Here is a 16,665-nt window from a genome sequence, read left to right as displayed (position 1 = left end):
AAAACCTTCATTCTCAGACTTATTAGAGAAAGACTTATTACTATTACAATTTCTTGAATTGCTTTCCATTCTCCTTTACAACAAGAAAACACCTCTCTCATAAAAGATAAAAGAATAAAAAAGGTTCTCACGTATGAGACATAAATACAAACTGACTTAAAAATCTCTCTGTTTATGGGTTGTGAATGATAAATAAAAATCCCTCTGTTTTGTTCACTCCGGCTCAGACTCGGATAGACTTGCATTCAATATTAACAAAAGATATTCATTCAAACGCAACAAATTAAAATTGTAAAATTCATCTTTCATTACTTCATGAACTAAGTACAAAGAATTCAAAAATCATATACAAAAAGAATCATCATCAAACATGTAGATCATCAATGACGGTGATGGAACTTGGATTTCTTGGAAAGATTAATCTCTGGCTCAGGCTTAGGGATGTCTCTCAAATCCACCAATTGAATCTTTCTTTTGGCCTTTTGAACTTGTTGGTATCCAAGTTGTAGCTTTCTTTTTGATGCTTCAAGTTTCAACTCCAATGTCTTCCTCTTCTCCTCTTCCTCCTTTTGCGCTTTCCTTTTCCGCCATGCAGCCAAATTAATCTTGACCACAATCCTCTCTTTCTTTTCACCATTCTCGGCAATGTTACTGGAAGCAGAAGACAATGTTGAGATCGCTTCCTTCTCGTTGCCGGCACTATTACTGGCAGCAGAAGACAGCGTTGAGATTGCTTCCTTCTTGTTTCCATCATCTTGCTGTTTTGAAGGAAACCCAGAAGCAGAAGCAGAAGCAGAAGAGAGAGTCCTCTTCAAACCCATACGAGGGTTAGCGTCTAAACCCATAGCCACACGAGTTCTTGCATCTAAACCCAAAAGCATAGCCATAGCCATGACTACTGAAATCTTCAAGAGAGAGTATTTTTGCGTACTGAAATCTTCAAGAGAAAAGTATTTTTGCGTTTTGTTTTTTCTTGCCTAAGTGGGATATATATATATATATATATATATATAAACATCACTCTCCGACTCCCATACGGAGACGGAGAGACTCTCACTCTCTGTTTTGTTATCACCGACTCAGAGGAAATACTTTCATCCCAAGCAACCCCAACTAGCCGTTATTATTTCAATCTCTTTATTTAATTTTTATTCTCCTCTCCAACTACAAGAACTGAATTAATTTCATTCAAGCATAGAAAAGGATTTCTTCTATACTCAGTAAAACTCTAGTAAAATTAAACTCCTTCAATAATTCACACGGCCAAAGGCATCTATGACATTGTCACGTGTATTAATGCCAAACTGCCACCCTATCCTACCATAAAAAGATTAACTTGAGCAATTGATTTCATAATAGGAATGAAAAGGCCTTGAAATATTATGCATTACAAGAATTAATAAAAGTTTTACACTTTTTTAATAACATGATAGTAATGTACGGTGTACCTGCTTGCTGCAAGGGCAATACAGATTTGAATGAATTGACCAAAAAGAAAAACAGAGAGAAATTTCCAATTGAATAATCATCTTGAAATATTCCCATCTCTGAAATTGTTGGAGAGCTTCACATGGGCCGTGGGATCTTTCTTCTTCTTTTTCTTGAAATGTTTAGAGGCAGCTTTCAACGCCTTTGTCCAAGCCTGTAATGAACAGTGTGAAATAAATTGCACTCAATAGAGACAAAGTTTTCCTACAATTTTTTTTTTTTCTCTCAAAAGGGCTTATTAATTTCAGGTTAATTATCTCAAAAGTTCAGATTAAAAAAATATAGAAATAAAGAAAATAAAATAATAGAAATTCTCTAGAAAGAAATAGGAATAGAAATACCTTTGTGGTGTGTGGGAAACAAGTAAAAGTGGGCTTTAGAGGAGTTGGGGAGAACTCAGATGCCTTGGTTTTGTTCTTGTGCATGTGCTTCATCTTCAAAACATTGAGATTAAGATTGATGTTGAGCTTCTTCTTGATGTTGTAAGTGACTTTCTTCAACTTGGTTTTGTTGCTCAACACCATAGCACCACCACCAAATGAGATCTTTCTATTTGTGGGTGTCATGAAATCCAAATCTTCAAAATCAGAATCCAAGTCCATGGCACTGTAAGCCCGTGGGACCAAAGGGGACCATATTGAGCTCTGCGTGTAGTCGAAGTCGAAAGCCGATGACTTGTCAGGGAATTTGCAGAGAAGCTCTTTTGACATCAATGGTTCTAAGTAGTACACCACTTTTGTAGTGACCATAACAAGCCTCTCTGTCTCTTCTTCTTCTTCTTTTACTTTGGACATAGACAAATCTAAGAGAGATCTTGTTCTGAATCTTCTATATGAGATACTCTCTACATAAACTGTTGTGATCTTCTTTGCCTTTTTTTGCTTTCCGTTTCCTTTGTGGGGTTTGGACCGTTCGGGACTTGTGTTTAAAGCAGACGTGGGGAAGAGAGAACGAAAGGATGTTTTGGAAAGTTACCGTTACATTTTCAATTTTAAATGTGATGTGCCTGCTTTGTCCCTCGTTTCTTAAACTTTTTCTCGATTTTGCCCTCCATTTTTGCCTTTTTCTTATTTTGGTCCATGGAGTGGGTGATATGGGTGTCATGTCACGTGTGCCATACCCCAGTAGAAAGAATAAAATAAAAAATAAAGCATTAACAATGATTTGCTGCTTGTGAATTTATATTAAATAATAATACTTGAAATTTGTGATGAATATGTGATGCAATCATGAAAGTCTAATTTCCTAAATAAATAATCTAAATAAAAAATAAAACATTTACAATGATTTGCTTATGGAAGATGTTTGTCCTTCACTCACTCCTATTTGGACTCTCTATGAAGCATAGGGTGACTAACTTGAGCCCCATATTCAAGGATAGTAAAATTCCAATTTTACCTCAACAGAGATCTTACAAATATCCAAACACAATTTTAGGAAAATATATGAAAGCATAAGCTTATAGTCAAAGTTTCAATAATTTGTTAAAATTTAAGAGTTTTTAAAATGACATCAAATCTAACCAATAATAATAAGAAGGCCATTTGACCACGTGACTTGATATATTAATAAGACCATTGATCACATGACCTGATATATTCATAAGGCGACTTGATTTGATATATCAATATGATGTTGGGTGGAGATACTCATACTAAATAACAAATTTGAAAAGTTGAATCAATTTCTTCTAATTTATTTACATCATTCACACTAAACAACAAAAGCTTGAAAAGTTGAATTCAACATATAGTTTCCTTCTCATTTATTTGATAGCATTCACATTGAGTGGACAAAACAATAAAAAAATTTATATATAACAAATAAATAAATAAAACAAACTTAATAAAAAGAAGACAGAGAAACATAGATGAGATATCGGTTCGGTACTGATATACTAGCTAGAATGGCCTATTTTCACCAGTAAGTTTTGATATATAGAATGGTATTATTTGAATGTGTTTTGGTATTGGTGGACTGACTGGTAGGATAATTACTAATTGTATTGGATGATTCAATACTTTTATTAATTTCCTTGATCAGACCTTCATGGCTGAATATAATTTATGGGTTTGATCTATGTTATTTGTTTGTTTATGGCTTTGGTAATTGCAAGTGGCAACGACTTTGTCTTTTTGGCCAACAACTCTATTTTTAAGAATCATCTAGTGGTTTCAAGCAGCTGTGTGAATGGTAGTTTGGGTGGTTTGTGTGATGACAGTGTCGATGTCTTTTGGCTGAAATTGGTAGAGAAATGGAGTAGAGAAAAATTATTATTAGAATTTAGTAGAGATAAAGATTAAAGCTAATTTAGGTGTTTATGTGTTAATATAACAAAAGTGGAGTTGTCTATGTTAATTTAGTCAAAATTGTGTGAATGCTTTAAACCAACAAATATGTAATAAATCCCTTAATCACCTTCCTTCTCTTGTACCTTAATTTCCAAACCATTAAAGCCTCAATTCCTCACTCCCATCCCAACTATTCCCTTTTCCTACCCTAAATGGAATGTTCGAGTATTTGGCTATCATTTTAGTAAGTCTTACTAACAAAGAGGTGAGTATCAAGCTCAAAATCTTATTAGAAGTAGAACAAAGTAAGAGGTTTAAGATAATGAAGAAGATTACTTCAAATAAATAGATGAATAAAAAGAAAGTAAAGGTGTTTCTCAAAAAAAAAAGAAAAGTAAAGGTAATCACACAAAAATATTGAAAAACCTCACAGCAGAAACGAAGGTCTCAACCTTGGGTGGATATTTATGTCTTCACCTTTGTCATCTCAATAAAGAAATAACTATCATTGCCGTTTTCATCTTCATTCTCTCATGAGCTCATCTTCAACTTATTCAAGCAATCATGGTGGGGGAAAATCAACAATCGAAACCGAGCTTGAACGGCTTGATTATGGCAATCGTGAACTCGTCTCCCTCTAAACCGTCTTCTCAATTTATCAAAAACATCTATCTTGTTTGGTTTCCTTTTGTTTGATTATGCAGACTTCTGAGAGAAAATTAGATGCCCCTGACATAGTGGATGATTACTATCTCAATTTACTGGATTGGGGGAGCAGCAATGTTCTTGCAATTGCTCTTGGAAATACAGTTTATCTCTGGGATGGTTCAAATGGCTCTACTTCAGAACTTGTCACTATTGATGATGAAGATGGCCGTGTCACAAGTGTTAACTGGGCTCCTGATGGCCAGCACATTGCCATTGGCTTGAAAAATTCTGAAGTATAATTGTGGGATTCAACGGCTAATCGACAGGTTCCTTGATTCTTCATTTATCCTCTTCTTTTTTTTTTTCTATTTTATAAATTTTTGCTAATACTTTTTGGCTACTGTAAATGTTCTTTCTGTAGCTAAGAACTTTGAGAGGTGGCCACAGATTGAGAGTTGGATCACTGGCATGAAGCAATCACATCCTTACCACTGTAGGAATGGATGGTCTGATCATTAACAATGATGTAAGAGTTAGATTACATATTGTCGAAACCTATAGAGGTCACGAGCAAGAGGTTTGCGGGCTTAAATGATCACCCTCAGGCCGGCAATTGGCAAGTGGAGGCAATGATAATCGCCTATTCATATGGGACAGATCAATGGCATCTTCAAATGCAGCGACGCAGTGGCTTCATAGACTTGAAGAGCACACATCTGCAGTGAAAGCTCTTGCTTGGTGTCCTTTTCAGAGCAATTTGCTAGCTTCTGGTGGAGGTGGAGATGATAGGTGCATAAAGTTTTGGAATACTCATACTGGTGCATGCTTGAATTTTGTGGACACTGGCTCTCAGGTGTGTGCTTTATTGTGGAACAAGAATAAGAGAGAGCTGCTTAGTTCTCACGGGTTTTCTCAGAACCAGCTTACTCTTGGAAATACCCATCAATGGTGAAAATGGCAGAGCTCACTTATCATACTTCTAGAGTTCTTTTCATGGCTCAGGTATTATACGAACTCAACATGAAAATTTTTATCTTTCTTCATGGATTGACATGTTTTCACCTTAATAAAAACCTTTTGCAGAGCCCAGATGTTTTCTGGAATGTTTTTGGGCTCCCGCAAGTGGCAAAACCTGCTCCAAAAGCAAATCCTAAGCCCTTTTCCCATGTAACTCGTATCAGATAGATGTAAAAGCTCTAAATTGTCTCTGCAAACTCTAATTGGATATTCCCTATGTGCAAAGCTGAGAAGGGAGCAGCTGCGGCCAAGAGAATTGCAAGGCAAGAAGATGCTTCAACATCAGATGATTTAGAGGACTCTCTGGAATCGACAGCTAATGTAATGTCTCTCTGCAAACTCTAATTGGATCTACGCCATGTGCATACATCAGTTATTTTGGCTGATAAGGGAGCAGGAGATGCAACAGATGATGCATGGCCAGCTGGCCACGTAATACTAACTGGAATTCAATAATGCAGCTTGAGTATTAACTTATATAATTTCTTCCCCCATAACACTAAAAGGTCAATTCTGTTTTTAGTGTGTGATCTTAAGTTTGATTTCATTGTGCAGGAAGCATTGGCAAGGTTCTATCGATTCATCTGGAATCTCTTCTATGCTAAGTACATTAGATATCCTTTCATCTAGCAAATTAATCTTTATTTTTCCTGACCTCTTATTAGAAAAAGAGAAAGAGCTTTTGAAAATATCAGAGAATGCTTTTAGATAATGATATATTGTTGTGTGCATTATATGATAAAAAATTTCCTGTATTAAACTGCGTTGCTTGGCAAGCAAAAGTAACATATGTTGTAATCGACAATTCGACACTCTATATAACTATATAATAATACTTTTGCTCTGCGGATAAGTGTTGGATTAATGCTTGTCAGTTTGCTGGTAAAAGACTACTGCTATAACACTATTCTCTGAGAATATAACAAGTATTACCACCCCACATGCCAATGTGGAAAATTAGGTCATCAGCAACAAAGCCTTGCCTTAGGCCCCCAAATGCTCACCAAAAAAAAAATATTTAAAAAGAGTTCTAACATCTATGTTAAGTGTAAAATGAGAACATTGTTCGTGTTGTGCAGTGGGAATTTCCCAAATTGGCACTAAAACAAAATGGAGCAGTAACATAAAGTAATTGAATTGGTGTTACTTAATTGAAAGATGCTACGAGATTGGTTGATCAAATATTGTGGAACGTAAGTAACTTGAAGGTGGAGGGTGCCACATCCTTATTACCTTTCTTTTATGAGTAATGATAGTCACGTACTTCTTATTACACACTCTTGCATGACTAAAATTATGTTTTTAAAACACAATTTTATAATTTTAATTGAAATCTTGTTTTACACTCTATTTGGGAGGAGGGAGAAGAATGAAAAAGATTGTAATGAAAAGAATTATTTTGGAATATTCTTTGCATTTCCTTGCTTGAGAGTTCTACCTATAGGCAATTTAAACCCTAGATTTAACAAATAAATAATAATTTTTTTATCAAATTAAAAGTAGGGGGAAAAAAACTACATGGCTTGTTTCTTGTGAGATGCTCTAAGTCCTAAGTCCTAACTTATTGCTTTCTATATATGAGAACTTTAGAGTGTTAAATTCACCATGACACACAAGCTCAAAAACTCATTATTCATAACAATATTAAATTCAAATAATGTTAATTAGCAATGGAATGTGAAAACATTTTAATTGTACATGGTGTATGAAATTTATTTATACATTAGAACAAATTTGCATTTCCATCTTTTCCATTATTTTGTTTGGTTCAATGTTTAGTACATAATTGCTCTTTAAAAAAAGTATCTTGAACATAATTTTGGAGCTTAAAGGCAAAGAGAATAATGTTAATTATGTGAATTGTTTTTATATTTTTAAATGAGGGCGAATTTTTCTATATAATGCACAAAGAAAACTTGAAAATAATTGCATAGAACTTAATTTTAACATTTGATTACTAAAATATTAACTAAATGGCTATCATTTTATCACACATGATTATAAGTCTCAAAATTTAAGTAAAAACATTCATTTAGGAATTTTTTTTCATCTTAAAGTTCAAACATAATAACCAGTAATCAACTCACAAGAATTAATATATCTAATTATTTCATCAAGTAAAAAAATAATCAATAATTTCTTATCTAAATAAGCGTACTAAATTCCACTAATGGTTAAAAATAATGTCTACAAAGTTGTCCCACAGCTGGGGATGTAGCTCACATGGTAGAGCGCTCGCTTTGCATGCGAGAGGTACGGGGTTCGATACCCCGCATCTCCACCTTTCTTCTTTTTTCTATTTTTGTGTGAAACCAATTTAAATGACACACAAACATGACCATTCTTCACATGGAAAGAATTTGTGGCTTCTTCTCTCGATCTCATGGAGGGATTTAAATCTATTCATTTTCCCCTTTCAAATATATGCTAATGACTCTAGAGATCTAGTTTGGTAACTTCCTTTATCCACTTTTGTTATGTCGATCTTTGTTCAAGTTTTTGACAACATTTCCACCATAAATAATCTAACAAAAATGTGGAAAACAATGGCATAGAAAAGAATCCATATATCCTCTTTTCTACAAAGTATTATATAACAAAATTCAATAATGGATTGTAGTTTTATCCATATTTGCATTAATTAGCCCATATATAAGAGTGTAGTTGTTGTTTGAGGCAGTGTTACTTGCTCGAGAGCAAGGGAATCTCTGCGTGCAATTTGTCTCTTTACGGTTTACACAAAGAAAATGGAGTAGGAACCTTTGAGTTGAAACGGGAAGAGCCCTATGGCGATGCATTAGCACTTCTAGATTTTGGGGACAAGTTGGCTTGCTCTAGAACCTAGACCTGAGGCTCAGGAGGATAGTTTCTTATACCTATGTTCTAAATTGTTTTAGTTTCACAAGGTTTTGGCTCCCTTTTTTTATTCCTTTTATTTTGTTTTTTTTTTCCCTCTGTCAATTAAATTCTGAGCCATGTTACACCCTGGAAATACATGTTAGGAATCAATATATTACTAAAAGCTGAAGCGTAGCATTTAATGTTGCTACGCTTCCATTGAGCCACGTCAGCAGCCATGTCATTATCAATTTTTTTAATTTTTTTATACAATTTTTTAACATTTAAAGTGAATTAAAAACTCTATTATATTACAATCAAAATATCATATTTAATTTATCTTATTTTTAATTATTCTTATTTATTATTAAATTTTCAATTCCATTTTAACTTTTCATATCCCCACTACTCTCTACCTTAACTTTCTTCAACTTTCTCATTCCATTTCAACTTTTCATATTCCCACTACTCTCAATATTAATATTATTCTATCTTTTTATCTTCCTTTATTTTTGACTCTTCTTATTCTTATCCTCATGCTATAAAATTGTCATTCTCCCTCTTATTCCATGCATAATTTCTATTTTTCCACACACAAAAGCCCCTCTCTCTCTCTCTCTCTCTATATATATATATATATATTTTTCCTTCAATTTTTGGTATATATATATATATATATATTTAATTTTAGTGTAACAGGTTGACCATCAAAACATACTGATGCAGTATTGAAAGCTCCACCAAATGCATCGCAGAAATCAGTTTTAGACTACTAGAAGTCAGTTAGTTTGCTAAAATTGGAATTGACAGGTAATCCAGCTTGATACGATTTAGTTTTATATTTTATGTTGTTATCTTTTTTATTCACATTGGTTGTTAAATGTTATATTATTGCATTATAAAGATAGTATATAAAAATATAATATTATTTTATTACATAGCATAACTAAAATAATATGGTGTTTATTGCTATACATTTCATTTTTATTATTTTATTCTCATCTTATTTTATTCAACATTTAAATTTAGCAACATCCTTCATATCATAATTATTTATATTTTGTCTCATTTTTTTTTAAAAATTAAACGTATAATATTTTATTCAATAAATAAAAATTGTTTTTATAAAGTCTTCCCATGAAATGTTACAATGCATCAATGGAAAAATGAAATACAAAACAAATATCAATTTAGAAACACTCAATTTAAAAAAAAAAAAATAATAAACAATTTTCTTATAAAGTATTCCCATAAAAAGTTACAATGCATTAATAGAAAAAGAGAATACAAAACACATGCTATTTTAGAAACACTAAATTTATAATAATAATAATAATAATAATCAAACCAAACATATCATAAAATAATAAACTAATAGTTATGGATGTACTAACTTCATGGCAGCAAAATGGAGTAAAATAAAAATAAAAATAAACGTTACAATATGCATATTTAGTACATTAGAATTATCATCAAATTTGGGAAAACAATAGGATGTTAACAAAGAGGGAGAGAAAGAGATTAGTAAAAGAAATCAAACGTCAATTAAATAAATTAATTAGTAACCGTTAATTGGAAAACAAAGAGACCGACGGCTAAAAGAGTAAAAAATTAATTAAAGATGACCCTACAAATGTTATTATAAACTTTACAATGCAAATAAATAAATCGTTAAATTCACTTAATTAAATCATATAATCAACAATTAAATAAAATCATACAAAATTTAAACTTGAAACTAATCAAACTCTAATCTAGAAAATCATATTTATTATCAAAACTAAAAAGAAAACGTTCTTCAGTAATAATAGAAATATATAAGAAATAAAGATGAAAATTTTCAAAATCTTTTTTTTTTTTTTGACATTTCATTTAACATTATTTATAAATAATAAAATATATAATAAAAAAAGTCCTTAAATGCTTATATTCTTCACACACCATGACTTTTAAAATCTAATGAAAGGTTCGAAGAATTTAACTCTCATTTAATGCCTCTATTATGAAAATCAACAGCCAGTAAAATATGATAATAGTAAGAAACGTTATAAATGAGAACATGAAAAAACTAACTAGCCACTATTATTATGGAATAGATGTCTTTTTTTTATGCATCTAAGAAAATGAAATGTATAGGGTTTACTTATTAAGGTATATGTAAAGGTTTTTTGAAAAAAAAAGTAGATGTAAGGTTTTTATTAACTTAAAAGACAATGAAAAACCACTTTTAATTATTACAACCGTTGCTACTCTATAAATCATACACAACACTATATTCAATATCCTAAACAACATAGTTAGGCTCTTTTGTATATACACCACCATATTCAACTTATAAATTACAACCCAAATCAATCATACAATTACACAATCAAAGCATGAACATGTAACATGTATTACCTTCTGAATTATTGCTTGGAATTTTCACAATTATTGAAAGAGAATCTCCAAATTTAATTTTTAGAAAACATCAAGACAAGGTGAATTTTATTCTTTTTAACTTCCATAGAAAAAAAAAATATTACGCACATTATTTCAACCCTTATGGAAAAGAAGGTTTACATGTAGCATGCAAAACGTGTTTAATTAACTTAGAGATGTAAAAATTAGTCAACCAACTATGGTAGAATTAAGGTTTCAAATTTTAAATAAAACAATTCTACAATAATAAAAAATTATTTTTTGATAAATATGATTATGAAATGCATTACTTTTCATTAAATTAGTTCAAATTACAAAATAATAATAATAATAATAATAATAATAAGATCACCATAAAAAATAATCACGCGCAATGCGCGGGTCTGTGACTAGTTTAATCTAATTCTTGAACTTGTGAGAGACGAAAAAGAGAAAGAAATTATTCAAAGAGAAAACAATGACATGACACAAGGTGTGGTTTAATAATTTGCCTACATTCACAGAATTATTGCATTTTTTACAAAAGTGGTCGGCCATATAGTGAACCCTAATCTCATAAAAGTTTTTATTTAAAATTGTCACACTTATAAGTAAGGTTGGGTTACAAACCGGATCAAACACAAATTAGGCTCCGCATAACCCAATTGTACAACAAGTTCCTTTAATGTATAATAGAGGCAGTAAGATAATGATGGGCCAGTGTTTAGAATTTGGATAGAGTTCAGCATAGACAAAGCCATGGTTTGACTTGGCGGAGGGGGGGGGGGGGGGGGGGAATTTTTTTAAAATATATTATTATATATGTGGGTATTAATTTTAGTAATTTTATTTTATAAAATTATACTTTTGCCTCCTTAATAATATAGTTAATTTTTTTAAGAATATTGTTATAGTCACAAAATTTTCTACAACATTTTTACAAACTGTTAAGATAGCAAATTCTTATTGGTTTGCATTTGAACCTACCACTTACATTATTTTTTACTTACCAATAATCACTCATCACAACAACAATTTGTAAAAAAGTTTGTAGCTCTAGCATTTTTCTCATTTTAAAGACCAAATCTAAAACAAAATATACAAGCCAAAAAAAATTAGTCCAACAACAAAATTACCAAGAGTAAAACTAAACAAAATTAAGCCTAGTCAACTAATTTTACCCAAAACAAACAACAGGACCCTATAAACAGCCAGCAGTTGAGCAGCAGCAGAGTTAAAAGTTGAAGTCACTACACACAACCAACAGTAAAGCCGTCTCCCCTAACTCTAAGTTCTGGCACTGTCCTGGAGTTTAGATGTGCATTATATCTTGTGGGTATGAATGCGCTTGAATATGCTGTCATTTTCCTATTCCTAAGCAACTGGCAATCAACTTCCGTAAATTTTTTCAAAAGTGACGTACAAAATGTTACTCTATAAACACTTTCTTATTTTATTACCCAACAGAAAAGAAAATACACTTTGATATCTTAACAGTGATTTTGGCTTTATGATTTCAATATAGGACCTACATACATCATAATTTTTGTTTTTTTTATTAGTACATACATCATAAAGAATTAAAATGGGTCTCTTCTCTTCTAAGATTGAAGGGCAGCCGCAGCACATCCTGCAGAACCTCTTCAATTCTCATTCCATCCCCACCATAATCTACAAAAAATGTGGAAAACAATGGCATATAAAAGAATGCAAAAAATCCCTATATCCTCTTCTTTTTTCTTTTTCTTTTAATAAGTACTATATCCTCTTCTCTACCCCAGTATTATATAATAAAATCCATTATGGATTGTGATTTCATCTATATTTATATTTGGTGATATCTATAAAGTTGTTTGAGACAGTGTTACTTGCTCTGGAGCAAGGGAACTTCTGCCTGCAGTTGTCTCTCTAGACAAAGAAAATGGAGTAGTATCCATTGTGCTGAAGCGAGAAAAGCTCCGGGGTGATGCATTAGCACTTCTTGATTTTGGGGACAAGTTGGATTGCTCCAGAACCCGGGCCTGAAGCTCAGAAGGATAGTCTCTCATGCAACCAATTCGTGGCCCCGCACCAGTTGCCCATTTACTGGATAATTGTTTACCCAACTGATATGACTTCATTCCTTTATGTGAATCTATCCTTTGCAGGATTTTTTCTTTTGGAATTGGCTGCTGATCATCTTCTTCTTGATATCCATCAAACAGGTTCATTTTTGGAACCATGAAATCTTCTTCAGATGAAAGTGATTCTTCTGCTGTTTCATATCCATCTCCTGAAGACAAATTTGGAGGGTCAGTGTGGCAACTTGGTCTATGTTTTTCACTCCTAAAATTGGCAAATTCATCATGTTGATTTGGTATTTTAAGCCTGTTCATTTTTGGGTATATATCTCCTGACAATCTTGGCATGGATGGTGTGGGAAGTTCTGCAGCATTAGAATCCTGGTCTCTGGAATCACTGCGCTCTGTAGCTGACAAATTTTCACTAATAGATTCAGTATCCTGAGATAAATCTGCTTCTGTTGAATTGCTCCAAAGGCAAATGTCGCTGCCCTTTTTATAAGGGGCTTCTTCTTCTTCTTCTTCACCTGGGCTTTTCTGTTGCATAAAAAGAGTGGTGCATTAGTGACTTGCCTTCATGGTGAATCAAAATCTGATATGAAACTATGGCAAATAAAGTCCGTGTGCAATGACAAAGCAGAAGGTTTTGGCTAGATATAAAAGTGCATATCTTCCATGATATGTCAATTCTCACCACTATTTGCAGTTCCAATATTTGCAGAAAGATGGATTTATATCTGTTGTTGCTAGCCACAAAAATAAGATTGTACAGGGTGAACTTTAAAAATTTATTGAGAACAAAGTCTGCATGCTCTACCTTTACATTAGTGAGATCTACGTTGTGTTCCTTAAGGAACGACATGAGTTCCTGAAAATTTTCTTCTGTCGGTCGATAATGCCCACTGTGTGGCCAAACTGCCTGATTGAGTTGACAGAAATCGTGTTAGTACATCAAAAAGTTTTAATATGAAGTAAAAGAAACCAATTAATAAAGCCAGTTCTTAAAATCCCCAATTTTTTTCTTTTATACCTTCAAGATGCCATCTTCCACTACTAATCTTCCAGCAGATAATGTGGCTCCACCTGCCAAGAAACTTGAATGTTGAAATGTGCCCTTGTTCTTCAGCCCAACGTATAAGGTCTTGGATGTACTAAGGACAAAGATCCACTTAGCATCTTTGGGTCCTCCTTCTGTATGAAGGTTTTCACCACTCTGCTTGTAGACAAGTTTCCCATCTTGCACCACAACTTCATAAGCCTTCCTTTCTGCCTGCAAAATGAAGCATTTATCAGTAATAATAATTCTAACTCTACTTTCTAGGGGCCATAAGGGGACATGAGGCTCACCGGACCAAGATATTTAATGCATTGCTGCTGAAGCTTCGATCGAGGACATCTCTCATGATTGACTTCTTTTCCTTCTCCCACATCAAGCCTGTTATTTTTCAAAGTTCAAATGTCAAGGGTGAAAATAATTCTCATTGGAAAGCAAAAGTCAATCTGAAGGATTTGCTTTTGGTCCCAAGTAATCCTACCAGTAGAAGAAGGGCTGTCTACTCTCACAGTGGAGCCATTTCACATAATAAAATTGAAGATTATGGCCATAGCGATGGCGAGGATCAATCTGTTTAGGAGAATAACAAGATTGAAAACAGGCCACAAATAAAACTAGTAGTTTTGTCCAAAGATTTACTTTAAGCATGAGACTTACTGCCTCAAGCCAATGTTGTAAAGCAAGTTTCTTAGCGTTTCCAACCTTACATAAGCCTTTTCCCACCTGCCAAAAAAAAAAGTCTTCAATTTAGAACCATATATAACTGATCAATATTTTTAACCATGCACCAGATTGTTTAAAACTTACCTTAGCAGCTCTAGTTCTTGCCCTTGACCAGCGTGAAACAGCTGTCTCTGGTTTCCCGATGTCAAAGAATGATATAGAGCTTCGCTTCAGTTCTGCAAAATCTAGCAGTTTCCACCTATAAAATGAATTGCAAGAAGCTTTTATATTGTTTGGACAGATGAAAACAACACCATTTCATTTGGTTATAGTTAACATTTTAAATGGATGGGGTCAGTTCAATTTTATAAAATCATTCTTGTAAAGAAAGATTACACAGCATGCATGAGTGTAAAGGAATGCACATAAAAACTACAAACCAGCTTTGTTCCACAAGAACTGCACAATCTGCCAACCGTCTCCTTGTTCGGAAACTCTTGTACACTTTCTGCAACTTCAATGCAGCCTTGTTTCTATTATTCTTTAACAATGGTGTCTGGTGATTTTTCTCAGATAAGCTATCTGATTTTGCCAATTGGTCAACAAAATCTCTAGTCTTAGAGCTCACACATCTTCCAAACACATCATTTTCTATTTCTGCAGTAGGAGTTTTGAATGAGAACACAGTCTCTAACTCCCTCCCTTTAAAGCTAAGTGATCCTTCCAGTATCATCTTTCTTGAACCAAATGATTTCAACTTAGTGGAATCTGAATCGCGGATGTTGAAACCGACTGATCGCAACATGTTCCTCACTACTGAACTAACTGATCTTACAATTATAGCTTCATAGCTACTAACCAAATCATCAAGGTCGGCAAGTGGGCTAGAAAAGGATATACCCATTTAATCAAAATGGGATATCTTGTATATATCCCAAATAACCAAGATCTTAATCAAAAAGATCCATGGGATCTGGATACCTGTTGAAGAAAAAAAAAATTGAAAGTTAAATATTAGTATCTTTGACAGGCATCGTATGCTAGAAAAAATTACACCAATTTTAAAATTCAACAATGAGGATTTATGATTGATCCCATGAACACCTGTCCACATTTCGTTTCATACAAAAAGATCTAGGATTAGGACTAGGAAAATAAATAAAAAATGCCTGAAAAAATTAAGTACGTACCAAAAAAAAGTATGATTGAACCGAACTTAGAGCATTTATAAGACCACATATAAAAAAAATGAAACTTCAAAATACACAACCAATATTCCTGAAGTTCATTTCTTATTTTGTAGGCCTAAATATCCTAAATAGAAATGGGCCAAAAAAACCATCTTGCAGAACATTTAACACTCCATATTCCTATTTCAATCAATCAACAGAAAAGCAAGTGCTTAAGAGACACCATTATCAATGTTGACACCTTTTCCTCTACAAACTTATTTGTACACAATCATAACTACATTATTTCCTTTTAATAGTTGAGTAAATTCTCTATACAATTTTTACCAATTTTAACACAATAACCATAACCCATAAATTCAGAAGAAGGAAAAAAAAAACCCAGAAATCATTTTTAAAATTCATGTTTCTTCTTTACACAATTATCAATAAGTTGAATGACAAAATAAAAATAAAGAAGAAAAGACAAGAACATAAGAGTGATGAAATGGAAGGTATAATAATGTTACCTTAATCCATCAGAGACAAAAGTGGAAAATGAGAGACGAGACTAGAGGTTTTTCCCCAAGTCTGAAAGTAAAGGTATGAGAGAAAAGAGACCAAAAAGTGAATGGCCCAATGGAGTTTGGTTGGTAGCAATGTGAGAGAGAGCGAAAAATGTGGGAGGTGGCGAAGAGGTTAAGAGATTACAGAGTGGCTTTCATTTGTTGAGCCACTTTCTCAGCCTGAGCTTTTCTGTGTCTCTTGAAAAACACCAACTACTCGTTAATTAGTTGATTAGTTCTATGCTGCTATTCTTGAAAGATGTACGTATATATAGAGGAGAGAGAGAGAGGGGGTGGTATCACTGAAGTACTAACAGATGGATGATATTTTTACAATAATTTTATAATAAATTGTATAAGGTCAGAGTTACTTATTGCTTAAGATTTATCAATAAAATGTTATGGATATATCGTTATTCATTTTCTATTTTATATTATGTTTTCAAATCACTTTTTGTTTTCACTTTTCAC

At 32.9% G+C, this 16,665-nt stretch overlaps 2 protein-coding genes, 1 non-coding gene and 1 pseudogene across 6 annotated transcripts; 2 read left to right on the top strand and 2 right to left on the bottom strand.

Annotated features, from left to right (window-relative positions):
* Window positions 1-383: 383 nt before the first annotated feature.
* LOC115951797 lies at window positions 384-5,612 on the top strand (annotated as a pseudogene).
* LOC115952770 lies at window positions 1,462-2,395 on the bottom strand. Its single transcript, XM_031070015.1, has 2 exons — window positions 1,830-2,395; window positions 1,462-1,642 (listed from the first exon to the last, which is right to left on the bottom strand). Exons 1-2 carry the CDS (start codon window positions 2,280-2,282, stop codon window positions 1,526-1,528), a joined length of 570 nt encoding a protein of 189 aa, XP_030925875.1. The 5' UTR covers window positions 2,283-2,395; the 3' UTR covers window positions 1,462-1,525.
* A 2,040-nt stretch (window positions 5,613-7,652) lies between the features above and the next one.
* Window positions 7,653-7,725, top strand: TRNAA-UGC. Its single transcript has one exon. It is a non-coding gene; the product is annotated as a tRNA-Ala (tRNA).
* Window positions 7,726-12,145: 4,420 nt separating this feature from the next.
* On the bottom strand, window positions 12,146-16,415 carry LOC115952767 (IQ domain-containing protein IQM6-like). Of its 4 annotated transcripts, none has more exons than XM_031070012.1 (9): window positions 16,159-16,415; window positions 14,900-15,440; window positions 14,604-14,718; window positions 14,454-14,519; window positions 14,278-14,366; window positions 14,090-14,177; window positions 13,773-14,012; window positions 13,437-13,661; window positions 12,146-13,279 (listed from the first exon to the last, which is right to left on the bottom strand). In XM_031070012.1, the coding sequence occupies exons 2-9, from the start codon at window positions 15,361-15,363 to the stop codon at window positions 12,524-12,526; spliced, it is 2,043 nt and encodes a 680-aa protein (XP_030925872.1). In that variant the 5' UTR covers window positions 15,364-15,440; window positions 16,159-16,415; the 3' UTR covers window positions 12,146-12,523. The 4 variants fall into 4 exon arrangements, with proteins under 4 accessions (XP_030925872.1, XP_030925874.1, XP_030925871.1 ...); XM_031070014.1 differs by having other exon boundaries at window positions 13,560-13,661; XM_031070011.1 differs by having other exon boundaries at window positions 14,278-14,519.
* Window positions 16,416-16,665: the final 250 nt, after the last annotated feature.

This window comes from Quercus lobata, chromosome 7, assembly GCF_001633185.2.
Source record: "Quercus lobata isolate SW786 chromosome 7, ValleyOak3.0 Primary Assembly, whole genome shotgun sequence".
Classification (NCBI taxonomy): domain Eukaryota; kingdom Viridiplantae; phylum Streptophyta; class Magnoliopsida; order Fagales; family Fagaceae; genus Quercus; species Quercus lobata.
Note: the sequence above shows the minus strand (reverse complement) of the source record. Positions and strands in the feature narration are given on the sequence as shown.